We start from the raw sequence: 23229 nt of genomic DNA on the forward strand, positions 1-23229 counted from the left end.
GACTCATCTCCCCGCCCTTCCTGACAAACTCACGATAGTGAGACGGCACTTTCACACTCACAGCGCCCGGGCATCAGCGGTAAAGCCTCATTTTCGCAGCCCTTTTCGCCCGCTAGTGGGTCGCTTTTAGAGAGAGATGCAGGATGTCATAAGCCTAGGCTTTTTACCAGTTAAGAAACAGGAAGTGGGCTGTATGAGATATTTACTGGCAAAAAAAAAAAAAAAAAAAAAAAAAGAAGTTTTACTATCCAAAATAAAAATAAAAGGGCAGAAGATTTAATAAATGGAAAGTTGGGGGGGGGGGGGGGGGGGGCCCTACCCCCCCCCCCCCCCGCCCCCTCTCACACACACCAATTGGAGTGACTAGGCCATTTTTTGCCATACAGCAATGCATTGCTTTAACTGACAATATCGTGGTCATGGGACGCTGTACCAAAAAATAAAAAATTAGGTCTGTTTTTTCACACAACTAGAGCTTTTTCGGTGGTATTTAATCACTTCTGCGGTTATTTTTTGTGCTTTAAACAAAAAAAGTTCAGTAAAGAAATTCCATTTTTCTTTATCATCATCAATTTAGGCCAATATGTATTGTGCTACATTTTTTGGTAAAATAAAAATCCCAATAAGCGTACATTGAGTGGTTTGCACAACAGTTATAGCGTCTACAAATGATGGGATATTTTTATTTATTACTAGTAATGGCGGCGATCAGCGATTTTTAGCGGGTCTGCAAAATTGCAGAGCACATCTGACATTTGACACTTTTTTTGGGGGACCAGTAACACCAATAGAGTGATCAGTGCCAATATGCACCATTCCTGTAATAATGACACTGGCAGGGAAGGGGTTAACATCAGGGGTGACCAAAGGGTTAATAAGTGTGTCCCTAGGGGGTGCTTTATTACTGTGTGAGGGTTGCTCTGATTGGGTGAAGACAGAGATCGATGTTCCTGCTTAGCAGGAACACAAGATCTCCATCTTCTACCATCAAAACAGCGATCTGCCTTGTTTACTTAGGCAGATCGCCATTGTGCCTCTCCTGTAAAATTATTTTTTAGTGCACACAAACAATAGAATATCCATTTATTTTTTGGGTAAAATATAGAAGCTGGTGTTGTGTCAAGTAAATACATAACAAACACGTCCAGACAAACTTTTGTCCATGTGAGCTATGGTGCTAGAATTATTGCCCTCATGCCAACATTCACAGCGATACCTCACGTGTGATGCAATCACCATTTACATATGTGTGCATTTGCACGTAGCACAGGGGTGCTTTAAATTTTTTTTACTAGCTCGCCGGCTGTGAAAAACAATACCAGGATCATGGCTCCTGGTATAACCATTTGCCGTCCAGGATGTTTATATTAGTACAATGGCTGGAAAGTGGTTCAAACCTTATCCCCAGCTATCTTTTAAGCATTTACACAGCATCTGTATTTTTTCCTTTTGGGATAAAGGTTTTATATGAATTAATAAAAGCTGATCATTGTAAGCCCACCCGTCGGTGTTAAATGGTTTATCTCAACCCTTTAACTGCCATTTTTTCTGGACAGCTTGGTCTTTTTAAAGAAGTTGATTAACAGACTACTGGCCCATCATTTCCATTTAATTCACTTTTTTTTTAACTTCATTTGCAAAAACCTGGTAGGTTTGGTACTTTTATCAAATATGAATAGACTAGAATTCCCCATAAATACCATAGCTAGCTGAAATTAAATCTTAAAATCAATAGAAATAATTGAAACAATTACACTACAATGCAAGCTTATGCCTAAGCATTATATCGTCATTAGCCAACTAAAACCACAGACCACAAAAGAATCTCATAAAAAGAGACACGACAAGAGGACCTCACCTACAAGAGAAAAACAATTTCATTATCACAATACAATGGGGTTTTCCAGATTAGGTAGGTGGGAATTCCCTATCCAGCCAACAGCAAAGTAAAACCTGGCCAGTTGCTAGCTATGGGTTATGAAACTAATATTCTGGGGCAGCCTGTCTCAAACTTTTCAACAGAGAGGAACCCTTGAAATACTTTTCCAACTCAGGGAACATCTGCTAAAAATGACTATATCTACAATTTGTGATGGATTATTGTGATGGTCAGTGGGAAGAAAGCACCTTACGCGTGTGGTCACTGGAAAGCCCTCCCTCCTACAGATACCCAGTTTCCCCGAAAATAAGACCTAGCATGATTGTCGGTGATGACTGCAATATAAGTCCTACCCCTCAAATAAGCCCTACCCTGTTTTCCCCAAAAATAAGCCCTACAAGGACTTTAACTAGGGCATATTTGGGGGGTAGGGCTTATATTGCAGCCATCCCCGACAATCACGCCAAGTCTTATTTTCGGGGAAACAGGGTATCTAAAAAAGGATCAATGGTGTCAGTGGGAACATAGCCGAGAGGCAGAAACTGCTCAAGGAATCCCTGGTAACCTCTGGAGGAAATCTTGGGTTCCATGGTTAAGAAACCCTGTTCTGGGGAATTAATGAAGAGCGTCTACGACACTATCCAATTCGGTCAAGCCTCTGCACTGCAGATGTTGGTGCACGCAAAACATTGATGTAATTGTAATTAGGTACAAGAATTTTGGACAAGCAACACATGTGGAGGCTCTGCTGAGACCAGAGTATGCAAATGAATAATCCACCATAAGTGCAGCAAAGCTCCATCCTTGCCCACGCAGATGCCACATAGACAGTGCAGTGGCTCAGGCTGGGTGGGTGAAACCTAATGGACACTAGTTCCCCATGAGCTCCATTTGAGTTTGACAGCAAGCAGTGGACAAATCCATAGCCAATAGACAGTGTGCTACTGGCTATAGAATTCCCCCACTGTCTGCTGCCAGTCACCAGGATAGAGCGGACCCGATGAGAAACTAGCGTCTCAGATTCCCCATCATGTTCTGTCCATGGTCAGCATCACTAGTTGTTAGAAGCAGACAACCAGCGGCAGGTGGGACAGGAGGCTGGTAACTGCAGCAAACACTATGCTGGTCTCTGTACGCCAAGTTAGACCTGGTCTTAATTATCACCAGTTTCCACTATCCACAACCAGAAGTCCTTTTTTTTATTTTGCACTGCGAGAACACCACTTTGTGAAAGTGTGACTATTAGTGCCCGTTCACACTACCGTGACTTGTCAGGTGACTTAGCCACCTGACAAGTCGCGCTCCGTTCTGTACTATGGAACCGTTCTAATAGGAGCGACTCAAGTCGCCCCCCGACTTAGAAAAAGGTTCCTGTACTATTTTTGGAGCGACTTCAGGCGACTTGCATTGACTTCTATACAGAAGTCGTTTTGCAAGACGCTGCTGAAGTCGTGTGCAGGTCGTGTCTGAGTTGCACTGCAAGTTGTGTCGCCCCTGTGTGAACCGGCACTTAAGTTCTACCTGAATCTGCCATGCATAGTAAAATCACCAAAACTAGTAGCAGGGATTACGCATACAAGCTCCAATCTAGATATACAGTATAGCACTATCAAGTGTAATGCTTTGAAAAACGCTCTCAGTATCAAATTCTTATATCTAATGCACTAAGCAACAAGGAGCGCATGGACAAACCCCTTTGGATGCTTGTCTGTAAGCCCCCAATCACACTTGAGCACAGATTTTTTTTTATGCATCTGTATGCACATTTTTTTAAGCACAGATTGAAATACAGGAGCAAAAATTTTAGCCCAACAGACTTTCAAAATAAGTATCCTGAACAAAAAGCACTTAAACACACAATTTTCAAGCACCCCAAGAGCCCTTTCACACTGGTTAGCAGTAAAGCGCTGCTCGTTTTAGCAGCACTTTCCCGGCGCTGTGCAGACAGGGGCGAGTCACTTTTAACCCCAAAGAAGGGTATAAAAAAAGCCTTTAATCAGACGCTATTTTTAGCATATAACGCCTGAAAAGCGCCTTCAGTGTGAAAAGGCTCTTACTAAAGTCTACATGCCAAAAAAAAAAAAAAAAAAAAATTCTACCCCAAAAAAGCCTGTGTACTTTTTTCGAGCTTCTTGCAAAAAGCGACAACATTCAAACATGAATGAGACCATTGAGAATAGGATTTTTCCTTTTGAGCATTGTAACGCATCAGGAATCTTGCAAAAAAAAAACAAAAAAAACATTAGGATATGCATTGGGGTTAAAAGGTATTAAGCTGGGTACATACTAGGTTTTATTTACTTACTCAACCAAAGTGCTGGACAAAATAAAAAAATAAAAATTCAGATTCCTGTGTTCACACAAGGGAGGTGGATCCAGGAATCTCCCCCACAGGGACATTGTATGGGACGCTAGGCAGAACATGCAATAAAACACTTGACTCATTTGTGTGGATTCAAATGGCCGCGGCCTTTTATTATAGGTAGACTTATATTAACAGCATGTAATCAAATACTGATATAAAATATATTAAACGACAACACGATTAAAGCTCAAGCTAACAAAACAATAACAAAGTCACTTTTATAAACAAAAAAGGACAAAATCCTCATAACGTGAGCTGTGACATGGGAGGGAGGGATGGATGGATGGATGTGCCCCTTTATTCACACCCCTGCCGACTGCACTGCTAATGACGCATTTTCTTCTTTTTAAAGATCCCTGCTTGTGCCAGGACCGTTGATTGACCTTCATAAGCCAATCATAGATAAGTAAATAAACTGACAAAAACTGGTTAAAAAAATAATTATATATATATATATATATATATATATATATATATATATATATATATATATATATATATATATATATATATATATATATATATATATATATATATATATATATATATAAAAACGTAAAAAATTTTGTCTGCCAGCATCCCATATGTGGTGCGCGGGGACATTTCATGCCCCACCCCCACTGCTATTCTGATAGAGTTAACTCCTCCCCTGTCAATATACACTGATTAGCGCTACAGCAGGACTGATCGGGTTCTGTTGGACAAAAGGGGGCTGCTACACAAGTCTTCAGAAGAAAGCATTAGGGCCCTTTAAGATGTGTGGATTCGTATCCAGCCATCCGCTTGCTCAGCAGGGATCGCTCCGTTGATCCCTGCTGAGCTGGCAGATGACAAGTCAGTCTCTGCACACTGCAGGGAAAGACCTGTCAGAGAGATCGCTCTCCTCTATGGGGGGGGGGGGGGAATAGAAATGGGATGATTACGCACCGCCTGTTCGTTTTCATCCGATCCGCCATCCTTCTGGATTTTGTGCGGCGGGTCACATCTCAGTGGACATGTCACCGCTGATGGCCGTCGCTACATAGATATGTATGGCGTAGAGATCGGCCAATATATCGGCCTATTTTTGTCATTTTTTTTTTTATTAATTGGCATCGGCCGATTGGGCTGCTAAAAAAAGGCCGAACTGAAACTTCAGCGCGACTTGCAAATGACTTCTGTAATAGAAGTCAATGTAGGTTGCCTAAAGTCTTCCGTGCAGCGACCTGTCTCCTATCTGAGCAACCTGCCAAGTCTGAGAAAAGAAGCTAAGAGAGATAAAATGTTTATACTTATCAATGGACTGTGAATTTGAAAACTCCTACACATGGAGTTCAAAGTTTACAAATACTGCAGCTGCTGACTTTTAAAATAAGGACACTTACCTGTCCAGGGTCCAACGATGTCAGCACGTGAGGCCAAACCGTCCCTTGGTCCTCAGATGCTGCCACCGCCATCTTCAGTAAGAATGCATGAGTCACGCAGAGCAATCCGAATGGTCCCTGCTGTCTGAGACCCGTGTGTGTCCCAGCAGACAGCGTGGTGGGACGAGAAGAGGCACAGACTCCCGTGGGAGTCTATGCCCGGAAGTGGGTGCAAATACCTGTCTTAGACAGGTATCTGAACCCCCCTCCCCCCGAAAGGTGCCGAAATGCGACACTGGGGGGTGGGGTTTCTGAAAAGCGGAGGTTCAATTTTTGTGTGAACCTCCGCTTTAAAGACTAAATCTTTTCTGACACTTGTTGCCTACAAGTACAAATCCTGTACTTTTCTGCTAGAATATCACTTAGAACCCCCAAACATTATATATAATTTTTTAGCAGAGACCCTAGGGAATAAAATAACGGTTGTTGCAATATTTTATGTCACACGGTATTTGTGCAGCGGTCTTTCAAACGCATTTTTTGGCGAAAAAAAAAAAACACACACTTCAATGAATAAAAAAAAAAAAACGAAACAGTAAGACCCCCCCACTGGCGTCAGTGGTAAAGCGGCGCTATTCGGCCACTAGCAGGGCAGTTTTAACCACCCACTAGTGGCTGAAAGGGGTTAAATCCGCCTGCAAAACGCCGCCAGAGCGGCGTTTTGCCAGCGGTATCATATCACTGCCCTATTGATTTCAATGGGGAGCAGCGGAGGAGGAGCGGCGAGTTTACAGCTCCAAAGAAGCTGCTGGCAGGACTTTTTCTGACGCCCTGCCACCTACCGCTCCACCGTGAAAGCCCAAAAGCCCCCGAAAAATGGCCCAGTGTGAAAGGGGTCTAACTGTTAGATTTTATGAGATGGGGGGGAATTTCGGCATCATACATTGAGATTTCTAAATATCAGCATAAACCCATATCGGTCGCCTCTAGTATGGAGAGACCGCTCAGATCCGCCTGTCAGTTTTTATCAGCAGATCTTAACGGTCCACACGTGTAAAAGGGCCCTAAAGAAACAAACTTGCGTCGTTTATTTTTAAAAGTATTACATTGCGCACACAACTGTAGGGTTGTAAACCTGAGGGACGGCTGGCCTAGACAATTATGAGTAGGCCGCAGGAGCCAGACAACACTAGAGACAGTGACTGTGTGCTTCAAATGACATTAACAAAGTCTGCAAAATGCTGGCAGCAACTGTCTTTTTTTTTTTTTTAGCACTGCCACTGGATATGTGGCTCCAGCCTTAGAGACATAAACAACATTTTTCCTAACACTTGTGTTTTTCTAAGTCACACATAACAATGCAAGTCTGCCCGCTGCGCAATCAAAAGACGGCCTACATGTCTAAAATATGTCATCACTTCCTGACAGAAACACATGTGGATTTCCAGAATAATCCCAACTGGTCTCCTGCAAGGAAACCCAAAACATAAGGACAGCTGCAGAACAGCATGGGGGTAGAGGAAATCAGCTTAAATAGAAATAACAAGACCACAGACTCACACAAATCACTACAACATGGCCAATAGCTATACAACACATGAAAAAGAACCCACAACAAGGACCTCCATGTATACATTTAGAAGTTTTTTTTTTTAATCGGATGTATACAAAAAATCTCATTATCAAATAGGGAAAACGATGGGCCCTTTCACATGGATATGCTTTTGTGCAGCTTAGGGCCCATTTGCGATGTGATTTTGATGCGTTCCCATTGACTTAAAATGGAAGGTGCCTTTTGATGCGTTTTTGAAATGTATGCAGTATGCAGGACTTTACAAAGTGCATGCACTCCTGAAATGTGAATAGTTACATAGAATTTAATGGTTTTTCAATCGTTTTTTGTCACCCTGGAAAAGCGCACCAATGTGAAAAGGCCCTATTATGTTTCATTATTTAAAAAAGGAACCTGCCATGCTTCGCCAATGTCCAAGTTTAGCAAAACAGTTAAAGAAAATCAGTACAAGTGGCATTGCTTGCAGCAAATGGGAAGTGTCCCTTTGACTGCTGGCTGAGGAACACTTCATATTCCTGCTATGCGCTTCCTGTACCATATACTTGTATGAGAAGGTATCTTGCTCTCTTTGTATTGCTGCCTTTGTATAAAATCCCTGGTGTTCCCGTTAGTCCCTTTGCTTTCCTATCAAAAACTGACCACACTAAGCAGGAGAGCACAGTGGTCAGTTCTCTAGCCATGCTGGGATCAGACTTGTCCTGACATTGCCCCACTGTACAGTCATTCACTAGGAAGCTCAGTGTGCTACTGTTTCTCCTCCCCCCAGCTCGCATACAGCTGAGAACAGACAGAATGTGATCACTTGTACAAAAAAAAAAAAAAAAAAAGTTTTATATTGCTTGTTTATATCCAAACAAAAATGTTTTTCCTTTCATTTCTATTTTAAAAGCAGAGTTGCATCTGGGTAGAAAAAAAAAGTCAGCAGTTACAAATACTGTAGCTGCTGATTTAATAAAAAGGACACTCACCTGTCCAGGGAGCCAGCAATGACGGCACCCAAAGCCGACCCATCCCTCAGTTCCAGGCGCCAGCATCCTTACTAAGGGAAACAGGAAGTGAATGCATGCTTCCTACTGTGCTTTCTGAATGGTCCCTGCTGTCTTCCGGTGTCCTGTCAAATACTGTCACCCGTCAGACAGTGTCCGTTGTGTACTGCGCATGCGCAGTACACATGACAAGCAGATTCCGAAAATATTCGAAGATTAACGGTGCCTGCGCCATGAGTCCAGGTTCAAGCCCCACCATCCAAGTGGACATAGAGTTAGAATAAAAAGAGCCAAGAGAAGCGAGGCCGTGCCTGAAGCGTGGCGAGCGACCCTCTAACTATGTGCAGCCCCATGTCCACTTGGATGGTGGGGCTTGCACCTGGACTCACGGCGCAGGCGCCGTTCATCTTCGGTGATTTCCATACTTACCTCCTCTGTGCAGTTTTGCACACAGTGGCCCAGATCCTCCTCTTCTAGGGTCCCTAAATAAGTAAAAAGTAAATGGGGGGCTCTGGGGGGCAGCTTCAGCACAGGAGGTTTTTCACCTTAATGTATAGAATGCATTAAGGTGAAAAACCTTGAGGGTTTACAACCCCTTTAAAGTTTATATGAGAATTTAGTGATTACATTCAGATTTGATTTAAACAAGGAAACAGGCAGCAATGCAATCTCTTCTTTTATTCGACTGGGTTTTTATTGCACTTTATGTCACTTGTGTAGCGTTATAGCTCCACCTTCAAGGATTTCATCTCACCTTTCACCTGCATGCATTTGTCAGGATCATGAAAGATTGTTGATTAATATCTCGTGCCACACCTAGCCGTATGGTGCAACGATTTTGCGCAAAGAAAACACGCCGGGGTTGCCAATGCATGGGGGTGTCATTAAGAATTAAGGGCACACCTATGCATCTGCTAAAGTGCAGCGTGTTATCAGCAGGTTGGAAACGTGTGTTTCCCAGCCACAGAGATGGTAACCTAGTCTAAAGGCCTGTACACATGATCTGACTTTTTGACAACAAACATGCAAATTAGCTGTTTTAAGGCAACATTGACCGTGTGTACACTCGGACAAACTTTTTCGGTTTTAATCTGACTTTTGTTGGCTGTGCGAACGGACAAACTTTTTGACAACATAAGTCCGATGGAGCAAAGTCCGATTGTGTGTACACAAAACCATCGGACTTTTGTACAAAGTACAAACACACATGCTCAGAACCAATGCAAAAGATCAGACAACAATACAGAAGTTGACCAAAGGGTGGCGCCGGAGTAATTGAACGTCCTCTTTTGAAGTGTCGTCAGTACATTGAAACGTCACTACGTTCGGGTTTGTTGCCTAAAAAGTCTGATCATGTGTATGCAATACAAATTTCACGGGCAACGCCCTTTGTACAAAAGTCCAAGGGAAAGTTTGTACAAAGTCCGATTGTGTGTATGAGGCTTTGGGCTAGTCCCCAAATGCGGCCATTTGCAATTAGATGCAGGAAACCCAGTGGAGGGTTAACTATAATTTGCTGCAGGCAGGAAGTCCCAAAAAAAGCATAGGAAGGCGGACTGCTCCCGCAGCTTTTCGTAGCCGATTGCATTTAATTGTTCATGCAGCGACTGCCTGCGGCTGATCAGCCCTGGGAGGCAGACAGTGTGCATCCAGGGCCAATCATCTGCAGGTAATTGCTGCATGAGCCCCCACCCGCCTGCATTCTCATCTATGCAAGAGTGGTGCATCTCTGCTCCAGTAATCTCATCAGATATCTCCATCATATATCCCAGGAGGCTACAGAAGCAGGGACACTCAGCAGCTGGAGGCCAGAAAAAAAAAAAAAAAAAAAAAAAAAAAAAAAACACACAAGTGGGGGAATGGAGGGGTGAAGTTCTTCTTTAAAAGGCAGTTGTAAACTTTTGAAAAATAAATAAAAATTAAATAATAAGAAACCCTGTAAGACGAAAGGCATAATGAGCAAATATGCATCACATACAAACTCATTATGTGTAAATACTTACCTTGGAACAAAGCCTTCCAGCAGTGCCCGCACACCGCTGAGGGGGCTGACATCTTACCCCAAGTTACTTCCAGGTTTGCGGGCTCTGGCGCCATGACTGCCCGGAGCTGCAGGGATGTCACTCCGTACATGCAGAGCCGCCGGTCATGGCACAGGGCTCTGAAGAAACAGCACAGTCCGTTTCTTTAGAGCACATGCCCCAGTGATGTCACTGGCTGCATGTACAGTAAATATCTCCTAAGGGCCGGTTCACACTGCGGCGCGAGGCGAGGCGACACGGCTCGCCTCGCCTCGCTCCCGCAAGTTGTCCCCATTGAGTACAATGGAACCGTTCTGAGAGGAGCGACTCGAGTCGCTCCGACTCAGAAAAAAGGTTCCTGTACTACTTCGGGGCGACTTCGGGGGCGACTTGCATTGACTTCTATGCAGAAGTCCTCTGCAAGTCGCCGCTGACCCCCCCTGCAAGTCGCGGCGAGGAAGTCGGAGACGCCTCGCCGCGGCTCGCAGTGTGAACCGGCCCTTAATAGTGTACGTCTAGGAGATATTTATACTACCTATAGGTAGAATTCAGTAGTAGAGTTTACTTATGGTTTAACATTTGTACTCTGTTGACTCCAGTCTTCACACTCTTGTAACGGTACAGCCCCTCTAGAATCTTCAGTATTTGACACTTCCAGGTGTATGGGATGCCCATGTCCCCATGCTATGGCTCCCTTCCAGACATTATGAAGGGACACATTAGTAACAGTGGCTGAGGAAGGGGGGGGGAGGCACAGGAAAAAGACATAGGCACCTGACACATCTGCAAAATGACAGATAATGAAAATTCTAGTGACTGCTCTAGCTCTACATGGAGGAGGAAGACTGCAATCAATGAAGCATGAATGGTATGTACTATACTGTACGTTTATATATTCGCCATATCATAACAAAGTCTCGTGAATGTAAAAAGGAAGTAAAAGCTTTAAAAACATTAGTGACATCAAAAATGACTAAAAAATAAAAAAAAAAACCACCACACACACACAGGAAAGCAGAGCCCTCCCAGCAAAGAGAACTTAAGGTTGGTTCCACACGTTTGCGAAGCGTTAACACAGAGCAAATGTACGCACTTTACTTCACAACTTGTGTTAGGGAGCCCATTCTAATTAATAGGCTGCCATACTGCACCAAAGAAATGGTGCGTAGACGTTCTTTTGGAACGGCAGTGTACCACAACGCACAAGAGAGCATTGCAGTGTGCTACAACCCATGTGAGTGGGCATTAAGAATGAATTGAATCACAATATCCCAATGCACAACACATGCACAGTCCTGTGACCACAGCCTTACCCTCACATATATCCAGTGATTGGCCTCAAGCAGCGGCGGCCCGTCCATAGGGGGCGCCCCCCCCCCCATAAAAAAATAAAAATAAAAAGTTCCTTATGTGCAGAGCCCTGTGCATAATGTGCAGCCTGGTATATGATGTGCAGAGCCTGGTGTATAATGTGCAGCCTGGTATATGATGTGCAGAGCCTGGTGTATAATGTGCAGCCTGGTATATGATGTGCAGAGCCTGGTGTATAATGTGCAGCCTGGTATATGATGTGCAACTTCACCAGCCGCCACTGGCCTCAAGTGAGACAGAGGTGAAAAATCCTCCTACATAGGAAGGATGAATTGAAGAGACAAACTTGCTGGAGAATTTTTAAAAGCAGTTAAATATGTTGAATGTTGAATATCTGGTCCCCTGATGCCTTCTATGGCTGCATCCATGCAGCCCCTATACCACTATTGTGTCATGTTGCCGACATGGGGGCAGCGGATGAAACCACACACTGCAACGGGGGACCGAGATGTTAGATCCAATGTCAAATGCAGAAGCAAGTATATCTCTTCAAAACCGCAAAGTTTGGCAGCATGTGCTGCAGAACAGCTATGTAAGCAGAGATTACTTCTTTTTATATTTTAGAATAGCAACAGTCACTTTTAAATTAAACTGCAATATTGACACAAAATATGGCCTCACGGAGACACTTTACCTTTAAGATAATCTTAGTGCATGTAATTAGATATGCTTGGTATAGCTTTAAATAAGCATTTTGCAGATATTAATAGTGCAGCACTGATGACATCCATCCAACCATCTTAACGGCTGCATTTTATTTGTATAGGCTTTGTTTTTTTCCTTTATTTTCACATGGTGATCTGGCCAGTATCACACTTCCTGTCTTAGGCTCGGTTCACACCTATAAATTTTTCAGTGCGTTTGCTGATTTGCAGAAACACACTATAGTCCATTTAACATTAGTTCCTATGGGTCACATTCACATCTATGCAGTGGTCACTGGTGCATTTTTTTTGAAAAGTGCAGGCTTTTTTTTTTTAAACACGCTGCATTTTTGGCTCCATAGACTTCAATGGAATTGCAAAGAAAAAAAGTTAAAAAAATAAAATAAAAAAAATGCATGGAATACACATTAAAATTTATTTTTGGTGCATTTCCTGCATGACAACAGACACCTCCTCCTAGCAACATTAACACATCCCAAAAATGCAAATTGTGCAGGAAAAACAGGCCTCAAAAATGCATTAACCACACTTGAACCTAGCCTTAGGGCCGGTATACACCACATGCAGTCCAGTGCGTTTAAAATCTATTTATTTTATTTTTTTGATACCTCTTTATATCAAAATTGAATTTCAAATAATAAAGTCTACCTAAAGGCAAGAACATTTTATAATTTTTTGGGGGTTTTGGTTAGTGTGGAAGGATCAGAACTCCGGTCAGGTCTTCCATTTGTGTCTGTGTCCCTGCTAGCAGGCTTCAGGCACCATTCACATGGGTGGCAGGGGAAAGTGTGCTGCTGTCGCTGTAGGCAGCATAACCCCCTACAAACTGGCCGATTAGCTGCACCCTGTTTGTATGCAGCTAGAAATCCCATTAAGGCCCGGTTCACATCGGGCGATTTTGGATTGCCAGCAGAAATTGCCACAATTCTGCATTACACTGCAATGTTGACAAAACACACCACGCATGTCTAGGTGCCATTCATATGTAATGGTCAAGCGCAATGCAGTTTTGCAGCCTTGCGTGAAGCTTGTCACCTAAAAGAAACTCCTGTCAGCCGCTTGTCTCAAACACACTGGGGCAATCAGAATCTAGTGCAGCTGTGCGTCATAGCCGATCAGCTTCTAACTTCAGTTTGTACAATTAAACTTTGCCAATAAAACCTGGAAGTCAGTTTCTATGCAGAGATGCACCAGCTTTTGCACTCTCCAGTCTAAGACCCCTTTCACACCAGGGCGTTTTGCAGGCGCTATAGCGTTAGAAATGCCTGCAATCTGCCCTAAAAAAGCTGCACCATTGTCTGTAGTGTGAAAGCCCGAGGGCTTTCACACTGCAGCGGTGCGCTGGCAGGACATCAGGGAAAAGTCCTGCCAGCAGCTTCTTTGGAGTGGTGTGTTTACCGCCCCTCCACCGCTGCTCCCCATTGAAATCAATGGGACAGCGCTGTAATACCGCCGGCAAAAACGCAGCTATTGCGATGTATTGCTGGCGGTTTTAACCCTTTCTCAGCCGCTAGCGGGGGGGGTAAAAGCGCCCGGCTAGCAGCTGAAATGCGCCGCAAATCTGACGGTAAAACGCTGCTAAAAATAGCGACGTTTTACCGCCAACGCTATGGGCTGCATGGTGTGAAAGGGGTTTTAGTAAATAAACCCCATTGTGTAAATGCACTATTTGTTCTGCCAGCCAGAAACTACTGATTCTCACCAACAATCACCAAAGTCACCTGTGAGAATGTGGCCTCACTCTCCATTTGTTCTCTCTGTAACATTCTAGGTTGTCAACAGAACAGGAAAAGAGGGGGCGGGACAGAGCGCTCAGCTGGTGGACCCAGAGGCTGTGCTGGTAGGCACTGATGAAGTGGCACCTTGCCAATGAGGGTCCCTATGATAGTGATCCACCCATCAATCACAGCTATTTAAGGGGGTAGATCTGGTCCCTGCAAAGTGGCTGTGATTAGACCTCTCATGGCATGCTCTTCCCCTTCCATCTACCCCAGGTACTTCTAGGGTGGACGGCTGAGAAGGAGGGGCCAGCGGGGAGGAGTGTGCCACGAGGTCTAATGACAGCCGCTTTGCATGGACCAGATCTGTCATCACCTGGGAAGGACAAGAGAAGAGGGGCCGGCGGGGAGGAGTGTGCCATGAGAGGTCTAATGACAGCCACTTCCCACGCTATTCTGCAAGTAAACAGCAGCTGCTTGGCTCTTGCTGCTGTGTTTCCCCCATTGTGTGTCCCATGGTGTGCCCAGTGCCTTGCTGCGTGTCCTACGATGTGCCCAGTGCCGTCATGTGTGCCATACTGTGTGCGCCTCATAGCCAGTGGTGTGCCCAGTGCCCCGATGTGTGCTTCGTGATGTAACCTACTGTGTGCCCCATTATGTGCCCTATGCCCTGCTGTGTGCCCAGTCGACAGCATCGGCGCACTCCCTGAAAGGAGTTTTTGCAGATTGGGATGTCTGCAATTGGATAATAAAATTAAATAGATTCTACAGACTGACCCATGTGCTGTGGGCTTATGAGGGTATAGTCCCCACTTTGGGAAAAATTTGCCCTCACATCCTGATGTGTCTACAGAACAGGAAGTGGAAGTAAATCTCTTAGATCACAGATGGCAAGAGAAAAGCCTGGAAACACTCCTGCCAAAAAGCGTTGAGAACAGCCTATATATGCATGGGCATATACGATAACATCCTGGGGAGTTTACAGGCTGCAGTAGAAAAAATAAATAAACACCTGACACCCAAAACAGCAGCTGCAAAAACACCAGTGTGCATGAGGCCTTAAAGAATATATAAAGGTTCATTTAAAAAAAAAAAAAAAAAAAAAAAAAATAAAGTCATACTTACCTGCAGTTGATTTTGCAGAGTGGCCCCGATCCTCCTCTTTTGGGGTCCCTCAGTGGCGCTCCTGGCTCCTCCTCTTCTCAAGTGCCCAGTTGGAAAGCCGCTCTCCCTCAGGGCACTTGCGTGTGGGCTCACGCCTGTGTTTTGCTGCTGCGTCTTGACACAGACAGCAGGACTCGGCCCCACCCCCGGGTCATTGGATTTGATTGACAGCAGCAGGAACCAATGGCTGTGCTGCTATCACTCTATTCAATCAGGACTGAGACACCAGCTGGAGCTGGGATGCTCATCCCTGTCAATGGAAAGACCGGTTTCAGGCAAGTAAAAGGGGGGCTCTGGGGGGCAGCTGCTTCACAGGAGGTTTTTCACCTTAATGCATAAAATGTATTAAAGGTGAAAAACCTTGAGGGTTTACAACCCCTTTAAACCCAAACGCAAATATTTATCATATTGCAGCTTACCAATTCATAGATGTGATGGCTGTATATTTTCTTTTAGACCTTCATTTATTTTCATCTGGTGATTCAGCCAGTAAGTCTGTTTTTCAAAAGAACAAGCTCTCCAGCAGAATGTATCAGTTCACAGGAATGAGACAAACCATTTAAAGAGGTTGTAAAGTCAGGTTTTTTTTTTTTAATCTTAATGCATTAGGATAAAAATCCTTCTGTGTGCAGAAGGACCCCCCCCCCCCCAAATACTTACCTGAACCCCATCTCTGTCCAGTGAAGTCCAAGAGTGTCTTGGCCTCCCTCTTGATTGGCTGAGACACAGCAGCGGCGCCATTGGCTCCCTGTCAATTAAAGTCAGTTAGTCAATCAAGAGAGAGAGAGGGGGGGGCGGGGTGAAACCGTAGCTAGGTGTCTGAATGGACACAGGGAGCAGTGGCTCAGCTCTGGTGCCTCCATAGCAATCAGCTTGCTGTGGGGGCACGAGAGCTGAAGAGGGACCCAAGAACAGGAGAATCTGGGCTGCTCTTTACAAAACCAAATTTCATAGAATGCGTTTTTTTCCTATAAAAATAACAGACTTTACAATTGCTTTAACACTGACAGATGTGCTTATTGGGCAACTGTCACACTGAGTACCTTTACAGGCATTTTATTGCTAAAAATAGCGCCTGTAAAGTGCCTCTCCTGTCACTCCAGTGTGAGAGCCTGTGTGGGGCGGTGTGCTTGCAGGACAAAAAAGTATTTTATTTACATATGCAAAAAAGTTTATCTTTAAAAAAAAAAAATATATATATATATATATATATATATATATATATATATATATATATATATAAACATTTTTTATTTTTTTTAATACACACACACACTTTTTTTTGCTGTAACTGCTTATAAAGTGTGAGCTGCAGCTTGCCTTTAATTTGTTAGTTTATCTAAACCTGCTAATCCACCTAACACTCCCCTAAAATGACAATTCTGCTGCCTGCTGTGTGCCTCCAGAGAGAATATAAATCAATGATAAAAAATAAATAAAAAGGGGGGGAGAGAGATTGGAAGATTTAAATCTCATGCTTTTCATTTTTATCAAACTTATTGTAACAAAAAGGCTTTTGGAGTAAAAAAATATATCTAAAACATAGTTTTCTATTTAAGATAAATTAAAAATGTAGTTTATTCAGGATGAAAAGGAGCTTAGTTATGTAACACAAGTCAGTTTAGTCTGCAATATTAAATTTTTTGGTAAACTCATTCAATGAATCCAAGCTCTGCAAGCTGAAATACATTGATGCATTCACATAATTTCACAGTAACCATGAGATAAACCAATGTTCAGGAATATTCCTTTATTCCTTTGTTTTGCAAATCTATGTACACTACAAACGGTATGATTGAATCGGTTATGATATCGATGTTTTACTAACCTGACAGCTTATTATTCGAAATTGCAAACAAAATGAAGGTTTCCTAATATTAGAGATTCTAACTAACAGCAAGAATATGTCCTTACCTTTAAAGAGCACCTGTCAATTTAGATCCATCATGGCAGTGCCCGTTAGCGGGCATCCACTCACCTACTGCCACCACATCCCTCACCTTGTTGTGTCACTGCCGCATCACCAGCTGTCCCATTAAAGTAAACGAGACTGTCAGCGAGTCAGAGGAGCAGCCGCTCCAGGACAGAGATGACAGTTGCGCTTTAAAAATTATTATTTAAATCGAGTTGCTTTAAATCAAGCCTTTTTATTAGAAATTTAAAATGTTATTTAAAATTGACTTGATTTAAATCAAATCCACCCTGTGTGCCTCCTGTTCTCATTCCTCCAGAGTTGTTGCTCACTTTTCTACTTTTTATTTTATTTTTATTTTTTCTAAGCTAAAACAAGGTTTGTTACTGACCAGATCATCATATAATGAAAACAGAGTAAAAAGAGCGCCCCCCCAAATAAAAGAAAAGAAATGCAGCCACCACATCTAATGATTGGTGAGCTGCAATAGATTACACTTTTGGTTTTGTGTTGAACCCCTCGTTCACATTGTGCGATTTCAGAGACAAAGTCATTTCAAAGCGGCGTGTCAGTGCGATTTGGAAGACATCTGCGTGGCTTCATGCACAGAGGTCTATGGAAGTTGCACCCAAAAATCACCAAAAGTAGTGCAGAACACTGCAGCACCACACATTTGGTGCCGTCCCAATTTGAACAGTGCGATTGACAACAATGGTTGCAACTGGTCATGCGATTTGACCTGTCATGTGGCTCCAATGTGAGCCAATACCATTAACTCTTAGTCTTCTGTATCCAACATGGGACAAAAAAGTTTTTCCTTCCTATAGAAGGTTGTCAGAGTTGGAGGAAGACGGATCCAGAATCAGGAGGTATATACTGCACAGGAGAGATGATTCCAGATACTAAGCAATGAGACAATGCTGTGCCTGGTGTATACAGAGCACTATGGGCAGGACATATAGAGGGAATGAATAATCAGAGATCTCCTATAGGACACACAGAGGGCCCATCACCACCACCCACAATAATACCAGTGATCGCTTGTGGGGGGTGGAAGGGTTAATAGAGAGGGGAGATCGGTGGAAGAGGGGTACACACAGACAGACAGACCCCCCCCCCCCCGTACCTTCTTTGACTCCTGGCAGCTTGGAGCTGTCGATGCTGATGTCGGTCATGGTCGCAGTATATATGCTGTGTAGGGATCCTGTCTAGTAGTAGAGGGAAGGCGATCTCCGGCTGTCATTGGTGGCCGCTGGGATCCCTGAGTGACACGATCGCTCCGATCCCTGGGATGACAGGATCCGATGGAATCGGGAGACGCGTATGGCAACACAGACAGGACAAAATCCGTGCGGGGCGGGGCTGGCCGAACAATCGCATGACGTCATCCAGGCTCGGCAGGCCGCGGTTTAACTCTTGCGCTGCCCTTTAGAGGGATGTTCCCAGCACGTGTGTGTGTGTGATCCTTCTCCTTCCTATATATGTGTGTGTGTGATCCCTCACCTTCGTATGTATGTATGTATGTATGTATGTATGTATGTATGTATGTATGTATGTATGTATGTATGTGATCCCTCTTCTTTCTATATATATATATATATATATATATATATATATATATATATATATATATATATATATATATATATGTGTGATCCCTCTCCTTCCCGTATGTATGTGATCCCTCTCCTTCCTATATGTGTGTGTGATCCCTCTCCTTCCTATATATGTGTGTGTGATCCCTCACCTTCCTATATATGTGTGTGTGATCCCTCACCTTCCTATGTATGTATGTGATCCCTCTCCTTCCTATATGTGTGTGTGTGACCCCTCTCCTTCCTATATGTGTGTGTGATCCCTCTCCTTCCTATATGTGTGTGTGTGACCCCTCTCCTTCCTATATGTGTGTGTGACCCCTCTCCTTCCCATATGTGTGTGTGACCCCTCTCCTTCCTATATGTGTGTGTGATCCTTCTCCTTCCTATATATGTGTGTGTGTGATCCCTCACCTTCCTATGTATGTATGTATGTATGTATGTATGTATGTATGTATGTGATCCCTCTTCTTTCTATATATATATATATATATATATATATATATATATATATATATATATATATATATATATATATATATATATATATATATGTGTATATATATATATATATATATGTGATCCCTCTCCTTCCTATATGTGTGTGTGACCCCTCTCCTTCCTATATGTGTGTGTGACCCCTCTCCTTCCTATATGTGTGTGTGATCCTTCTCCTTCCTATATATGTGTGTGTGTGATCCCTCACCTTCCTATGTATGTATGTGATCCCTCTTCTTTCTATATATATATATATATATATATATATATATATATATATATATATGTGATCCCTCTCCTTCCTATATATGTGTGTGTGATCCCTCACACCTTCCTATATATGTGTGTGTGATCCCTCACCTTCCTATGTATGTATGTGATCCCTCTCCTTCCTATATGTGTGTGTGTGTGACCCCTCTCCTTCCTATATGTGTGTGTGATCCCTCTCCTTCCTATATGTGTGTGTGTGACCCCTCTCCTTCCTATGTGTGTGTGTGACCCCTCTCCTTCCTATATGTGTGTGTGACCCCTCTCCTTCCTATATGTGTGTGTGACCCCTCTCCTTCCTATATGTGTGTGTGACCCCTCTCCTTCCTATATGTGTGTGTGTGACCCCTCTCCTTCCTATATGTGTGTGTGTGATCCCTCTCCTTCCTATATGTGTGTGTGTGATCCCTCTCCTTCCTATATGTGTGTGTGTGATTCCTCTCCTTCCTATATGTGTGTGACCCCTCTCCTTCCTATATGTGTGTGTGTGACCCCTCTCCTTCCTATATGTGTGTGTGTGATCCCTCTCCTTCCTATATGTGTGTGTGTGATCCCTCTCCTTCCTATATGTGTGTGTGTGTGATTCCTCTCCTTCCTATATGTGTGTGTGTGACCCCTCTCCTTCCTATATGTGTGTGTGTGACCCCTCTCCTTCCTATATGTGTGTGTGTGATCCCTCTCCTTCCTATATGTGTGTGTGTGTGATCCCTCTCCTTCCTATATGTGTGTGTGTGATCCCTCTCCTTCCTATATGTGTGTGTGTGATCCCTCTCCTTCCTATATGTGTGTGTGTGATCCCTCTCCTTCCTATATGTGTGTGTATGATCCCTCTCCTTCCTATATGTGTGTGTGATCCCTCTCCTTCCTATATGTGTGTGTGTGTGTGTGACCCCTCTCCTTCCTATATGTGTGTGTGTGTGTGATCCCTCTCCTTCCTATATGTGTGTGTGTGTGATCCCTCTCCTTTCTATATGTGTGTGTGATCCCTCTCCTTCCTATATGTGTGTGTGTGATCCCTCTCCTTCCCATATGTGTGTGTGATCCCTCACCTTCCTATGTATGTGTGTGATCCCTCACCTTCCTATGTATGTGTGTGATCCCTCTCCTTTCTATATATGTATGTGATCCCTCTCCTTTCTATATATGTATGTGATCCCTCTCTTTTCTATATATGTATGTGATCCCTCTCCTTTCTATATATGTATGTGATCCCTCTCCTTTCTATATATGTATGTGATCCCTCTCCTTTCTATATATGTATGTGATCCCTCTCCTTTCTATATATGTATGTGATCCCTCTCCTTTCTATATATGTATGTGATCCCTCTCCTTTCTATATATGTATGTGATCCCTCTCCTTTCTATATATGTATGTGATCCCTCTCCTTCCTATATGTGTGTGTGATCCCTCTCCTTCCTATATATGCGCGTGACCCCTCTCCTTCCTATATGTGTGTGTGTGTGTGACCCCTCTCCTTCCCATATGTGTGTGTGATCCCTCTCCTTTCCTATATGTGTGTGTGTGATCCCTCTCCTTCCTATATATGCGCGTGACCCCTCTCCTTCCTATATGTGTGTGTGTGTGACCCCTCTCCTTCCCATATGTGTGTGTGACCCCTCTCCTTCCTATATGTGTGTGTGATCCCTCTCCTTCCTATATATGCGTGTGACCCCTCTCCTTCCTATATGTGTGTGTGTGATCCCTCACCTTCCTATGTGTGTGTGTGATCCCTCACCTTCCTATGTATGTGTGTGATCCCTTACCTTCCTATGTATGTGTGTGATCCCTTACCTTCCTATGTATGTGTGTGATCCCTCTCCTTTCTATATATGTATGTGATCCCTCTCCTTTCTATATATGTATGTGATCCCTCTCCTTTCTATATATGTATGTGATCCCTCTCCTTCCTATATGTGTGTGTGATCCCTCTCCTTCCCATATGTGTGTGTGTGATCCCTCTCCTTCCTATATATACGTGTGACCCCTCTCCTACCTATATGTGTGTGTGTGTTTGATCCCTCTCCTTCCCATATGTGTGTGTGATCCCTCTCCTTCCCATATGTGTGTGTGATCCCTCTCCTTCCTATATGTGTGTGTGTGATCCCTCTCCTTCCTATATGTGTGTGTGTGTGTGTGTGTGTGTGTGATCCCTCTCCTTCCCATATGTGTGTGTGATCCCTCTCCTTCCTATATGTGTGTGTGTGATCCCTCTCCTTCCTATATATGCGCGTGACCCCTCTCCTTCCTATATATGTGTGTGTGTGATCCCTCTCCTTCCCATATGTGTGTGTGATCCCTCTCCTTCCTATATATGTGTGTGTGTGTGTGATCCCTTTTCTTCCTATATGTGACACATATAGGAAGGAGAGGGATCACACACACACACATATGTATATATTACATATCAAATCAACTTTCTTGGAGCCAGCAAGGGAGAAGACAGGTAAATGCATACTACATCCAACTGTCCCTGATTTCAAAGGACTGTCCCTTATTTGGAGCAATGTCCCTTTGTCCCTCTTTCCTCCTTATTTGTCCCTAATGTTGGTCTGATCCATATAGTTGTATATAAAATGCACTTTTTATCTATCAAAAAAGTGTTTTCCAGAGCTAAACCTTTCATCTGATTATTAAATTGCTGCATTTGTACATTCCAAAAGCCAATATAAAGGAATAGTAGTGGTAAAAAAAAAAAAGCACTTGTGGGTTTAACCAATCTTGTTTTTTGTACAATTCTCCTTTAAGGGGGCATGGCAATGGGGTGTGTGCTATGCCTGCATGCTTTTGCCGATAAGTGTCCCTCATTCCCATTTCAAAAAGTTGGGAGGTATGGGTAAATGTACAGAGCCTTGGAAAAGTATTCATACCCCTTGAAATTTTCCACATTTTGTCATGTTACAACCAAAAATATAAATGTATTTTATGTGATAGAACAACACAAAGTGTCACATAATTGTGAAGTGGAAGGAAAATGATAAATGGTTTTCATTTTTTTATTTTATTTTTTACAAATAAATATGTGAAAAATGTGGTGTGCATTTGTATTCAGTCCTCCTGAATCAATACTTTGTAGTAAAACCTCTGTACAATTACAGCTGTAAGTCTTTTTGGGTATGTCTCTACCAGCTTTGCACATCTAGAGAGTGAAATACCCTAATTGCCCATTCTTTGCAAAATAGCTCAAGCTCTGTCAGATTGGATGGAGAGTGTCTGCAGCAATATTCAAGTCTTGCCACAGATTCTCAAATGGATTTAGGTCTGGACTAACACATGAATCTTCTTTGGTCTAAACCCTTCCATTGTAGCTCTGGCTGTATATTTAGGGTCGTTGTCCTGCTGGAAGGTGAACCTCCACCCCAGTCCCAAGTCTTCTGCAGACTCTAATGCCCTGTACACACGATCGGACTTTCCGCCAACAAAACTGTGGATTTTTGTTTGGAGGATGTTAGCTCAAACTTGTCTTGCATACACACGGTCACACACATGTTGGCCAACAATTACAAACACGGGAACGTGGTGACGTACAAGAAGTATGACGAGCCAAGAAAAAGGAAGTTCTATAGCCAGTGTGGCTCCTTCTGCTTGATTCCGAGCATGCGTGAACTTTTGTGCGTCAGACTTGTGTACACACGATTGGATATTTCGACAACAACGTTTTTTGGCGGAAAATTTAAGAACCTGCTAGCCAACGTTTGTTGGTGGAAAGTCCGACAACAAATGTTCGATGGAGTATACACACGGTTGGACTTTCAACCAACAAGCTCACATCCAAAATTTGTTGTCAGAAAATCTCATCGTGTGTACATGGCATAACACGTTTACTTTTAGGATTGCCCTGTATTTGGCTCCATCCATCTTCCCATCAACTCTG

The 23229-nt window shown here is 43.3% G+C and overlaps 1 protein-coding gene across 2 annotated transcripts in view; it reads right to left on the bottom strand.

Moving 5' to 3' along the window:
- CCDC50 (coiled-coil domain containing 50) overlaps window positions 1–18367 on the bottom strand; it is a 109229-nt gene extending 90862 nt beyond the window's left edge. Inside the window, exon 1 of one of the 2 annotated variants that reach the window (XM_077487536.1) lies at window positions 18124–18367. In XM_077487536.1, coding sequence (XP_077343662.1) covers window positions 18124–18172 — 49 coding nt within the window. In that variant the 5' untranslated portion in view covers window positions 18173–18367. The remainder of the gene's footprint in view (window positions 1–18123) is intronic. The other variant, XM_077487537.1, reaches the window with a different exon arrangement.
- Window positions 18368–23229: the final 4862 nt, after the last annotated feature.

The sequence above is a fragment of the Lithobates pipiens genome, unplaced genomic scaffold, assembly GCF_037356315.1.
Source record: "Lithobates pipiens isolate NorthernLeopardFrog02 unplaced genomic scaffold, aLitPip1_a1.2 Scaffold_18, whole genome shotgun sequence".
NCBI lineage: Eukaryota > Metazoa > Chordata > Amphibia > Anura > Ranidae > Lithobates > Lithobates pipiens.